Source organism: Camelina sativa, chromosome 4 (genome assembly GCF_000633955.1).
Source record: "Camelina sativa cultivar DH55 chromosome 4, Cs, whole genome shotgun sequence".
Classification (NCBI taxonomy): Eukaryota; Viridiplantae; Streptophyta; class Magnoliopsida; order Brassicales; family Brassicaceae; genus Camelina; species Camelina sativa.
This window is the reverse complement of record NC_025688.1, coordinates 15,984,113-15,984,575: the sequence shown is the minus strand read 5'-3', so window position 1 is coordinate 15,984,575 and position 463 is coordinate 15,984,113. Positions and strand designations below refer to the sequence as shown.

The 463-nt window shown below is 29.8% G+C and overlaps 1 protein-coding gene across 1 annotated transcript in view; it reads left to right on the top strand.

Moving 5' to 3' along the window:
* LOC104783935 (UPF0496 protein At3g49070-like) overlaps positions 1-369 on the top strand; it is a 2,000-nt gene extending 1,631 nt beyond the window's left edge. The window contains exon 3 of the mRNA XM_010509030.1: positions 350-369. Within this exon, the coding sequence (XP_010507332.1) occupies positions 350-369 (20 nt within the window). The remainder of the gene's footprint in view (positions 1-349) is intronic.

Sequence of the window (463 nt, the reverse complement as noted above, 5' to 3'; positions counted from 1 at the left end):
TTCCCTTGTTAATACTATATTATACTAAAAACCAAACATCCATTACATAGTTTTTTGAATTTTTAGTATATTTGTAAGAAAAATGGCAATGTCTTTTTCATTAATGTGTAACCCACACACTTACCTTTTATATAGTAAAAATGATGGAAATTTTAACATTTGTCAAAAGATGTCCCAAAATTTCCAATTTACAAATTACACGTGTCGCAAAATTAGGAAAATTAGAGTTTTTTTAGACGACCTCTTCTTGGTTTGTGTTAGGAGAGTCTCTCTCTCAGACTAATTCATTAAAAAAAACTGAAGAAGCAACTTTTTTTTTTTATATCCTCTCTTTGTCCTCCAATTGTAGGTAAATCGGTTGACTCATAAACCGAGTCATCGACTCGTCAGAACCATAAAAAAAAAAGGCGATTCCAATTCGACGAATCTCACGAGTTCCACTTTTTTTTTTTTTTTTTTTTTT